The sequence below is a fragment of the Malurus melanocephalus genome, unplaced genomic scaffold (assembly GCF_030028575.1).
Source record: "Malurus melanocephalus ecotype Western Australia unplaced genomic scaffold, MMel_1.1 scaffold_1321, whole genome shotgun sequence".
NCBI lineage: Eukaryota > Metazoa > Chordata > Aves > Passeriformes > Maluridae > Malurus > Malurus melanocephalus.
The window spans coordinates 42,171-44,291 of record NW_026624553.1 but is presented as its reverse complement, the minus strand read 5'-3'; the positions used below and the strand labels follow the sequence as shown (position 1 = coordinate 44,291).

General features: G+C 54.8%; 1 protein-coding gene across 1 annotated transcript in view; it reads right to left on the bottom strand.

The window, feature by feature from the left end:
- LOC130586807 (solute carrier family 41 member 1-like) overlaps nt 1-2,121 on the bottom strand; it is a gene marked incomplete at its 3' end in the record, with an annotated part of 13,214 nt that overhangs the window by 3,682 nt on the left and 7,411 nt on the right. Inside the window, exon 3 of the mRNA XM_057387714.1 lies at nt 1,848-2,025. Coding sequence (XP_057243697.1) covers nt 1,848-2,025 — 178 coding nt within the window. The remainder of the gene's footprint in view (nt 1-1,847; nt 2,026-2,121) is intronic.

The following is a 2,121-nucleotide window of genomic DNA, read 5'->3' as shown; positions in this document are numbered from 1 at the left end:
AGGAGAGGACACTGCCCCCACGCCTCAGCTCTGACAGGTGAACTCAGCAGAAAAGGGGAATGGGTGTGGATCTGATGGGAACGTGGCAAAAGCAGAGATGTCTCCGTTCCCCCCGCAGCCCCACAGCACAATTCTCACAGGATTCATCCTCCTGCTGCCCCAGGCACCCCTGGCCAGGGCCCAGCTGGGTCAGGCTGCCCCTCAGGTCAGCGGGGACGGGGCACAGAGCCTGGGGTCAGCTCCGTGTCCCTGCTCCTAGTGTGGATGACATTCCTGGCACCAAACCCTGCTGTTCCCGATAAAAGCTGAGCAAACAAGGCTGGGACACAGAGAGGAGCGGGAAGTTGTGGCACAGGGGTCACCTGGCACTGGGAAATGCTCATCAGGATGGGCAGGAGGTGGAAGTTGCGTTAAATTGCGTTAATTGTGTTAATTCCTGGCGTGCAATCCGAAAAAACCCGGCGGAATCACAGCTCTGCTGCTCCCTCCAACCTCCCCGGCTTTCACGGGGAGGATAAATGGATAAATTTATATCCAAACTGCATCGTTAGAGGGTGATGAATTTAGGAAATGAGGGAGGGGCTCAAACCCTGGAGCGGGAAATGCACTGAGAATGCACCAAACCCGTGCAACAACAGCACAGCAGCGATTTCCTCCTCTCAGGTGGGAAGGGAAAGAGGAAAATGAGAAATCAGTGAGCAGTGAATTCCCCTTCTCGTTCTACTGAGGTGCCCCCATCCCTGGGGTAAATCATTCTGGGTAGGGAGAAAGAAGGAATGGGGCAAAACCAAAAAAAACCTCTGCTCARCTAAAAAATCCGACAAAAAGTTGATTGGAGAGGCACATCCAGCACAGGAATTTGAGCTCCATATGAAGCCTGACCTTAAAATTCCAGCCCTAGGGCAATTAGGCTGGGATTAACCTGACCTGGCTGTAGCCACTGGCAACGGGATTTTAATCCCTTAACCAAGGGGGGAGTTCTGCCTCCTAATTGAGAATGGCATTTCTGAGGTGCCYTAAAGCAGCACTAATGAGAAATTCCAAATTTGAGACATGGCAGGGGGGAGAGCTGGGGCTGCACCCCAGAACGCCGGGCAGAGGGATGTTTTAACACCTCCATGGGACTCTCGGCCTCCCATGTTCAGCTCCAATTTCTGATCAAGTTTTTCATTTTTTCCATAATATCCTTTTTCTGAAACATTACAAACATCACACCACAGCCAGGAGTGAGACCCTCCTGTCCCACAGGCACGGGGAGGCTCCTGGGTGACCCTGGAGGGGTTTGGCAGCCTCAGCCACYCYGTGATTCTGTGATTTTGAGGTGGCAGAGCACAGGGAGGGGATGCAGAGGCCAAAGCCTGGCTGAGGCCAGAACAGGGCCAGGAGGTGGCACCAGGACAGGATGCTGGGTGTCCCCGTGTCCCTCCTGCAGCCACCAGGGCAGRGTGGGCAAARTTTCCCATTCCTGACTTTCCTCAGSCTYGCTCCTCTRCCAAACCCACCCCAAAAGCTGCTCCTGCCACCCCAGGAGGGGACACAGAGGTGCTGCCTTTGTCCCTAAAACCCCACTGAGCAGCCCAAGGCCAGCAGGGAGAAGGTGTCGGTGTCTGGGGCAGCAGGGAGGGATCCTGACATGATCCCAGCAGTGGAGAGGGATAAAACAAAGGGATTTGTATCCCAGAGCAGAGGGGTGAACAAAGTTCAGCCTCTGTCCCTGGCAGCCCTGRCACCAAAACTGGGCTTTATCCTGGCAGGGACGGGAACTCCTTCCCGGGATAGGAACTCCTGGGATGGAAATTCCTTCCCAGCCTGTCCCTGGTGTCACCAGCACCCCAAATTTCACCCACCAGCCATCCCCCACCCCCAAACCCCGCCCAGCCCGGGGTCCATCCCCTCCCCAGCCCCCTGGGTGCTCACAGCCGTGGACAGGCGCGATGCCAGCGTCATCTCCAGRTTCCCCTTCAGCCCCAGCAGAGCAGGGACCAGGATGAACACCTCAGTCACGTACTTGAAAACATCCCAGTGCTGCAAGATCAAAGCACAGCAAAGGAAACCATGAAATAAAACCATTAAAAAACCCCAAAAACCAAAAAACAAGGGGAAAAAGCCCATTAAAAAAAT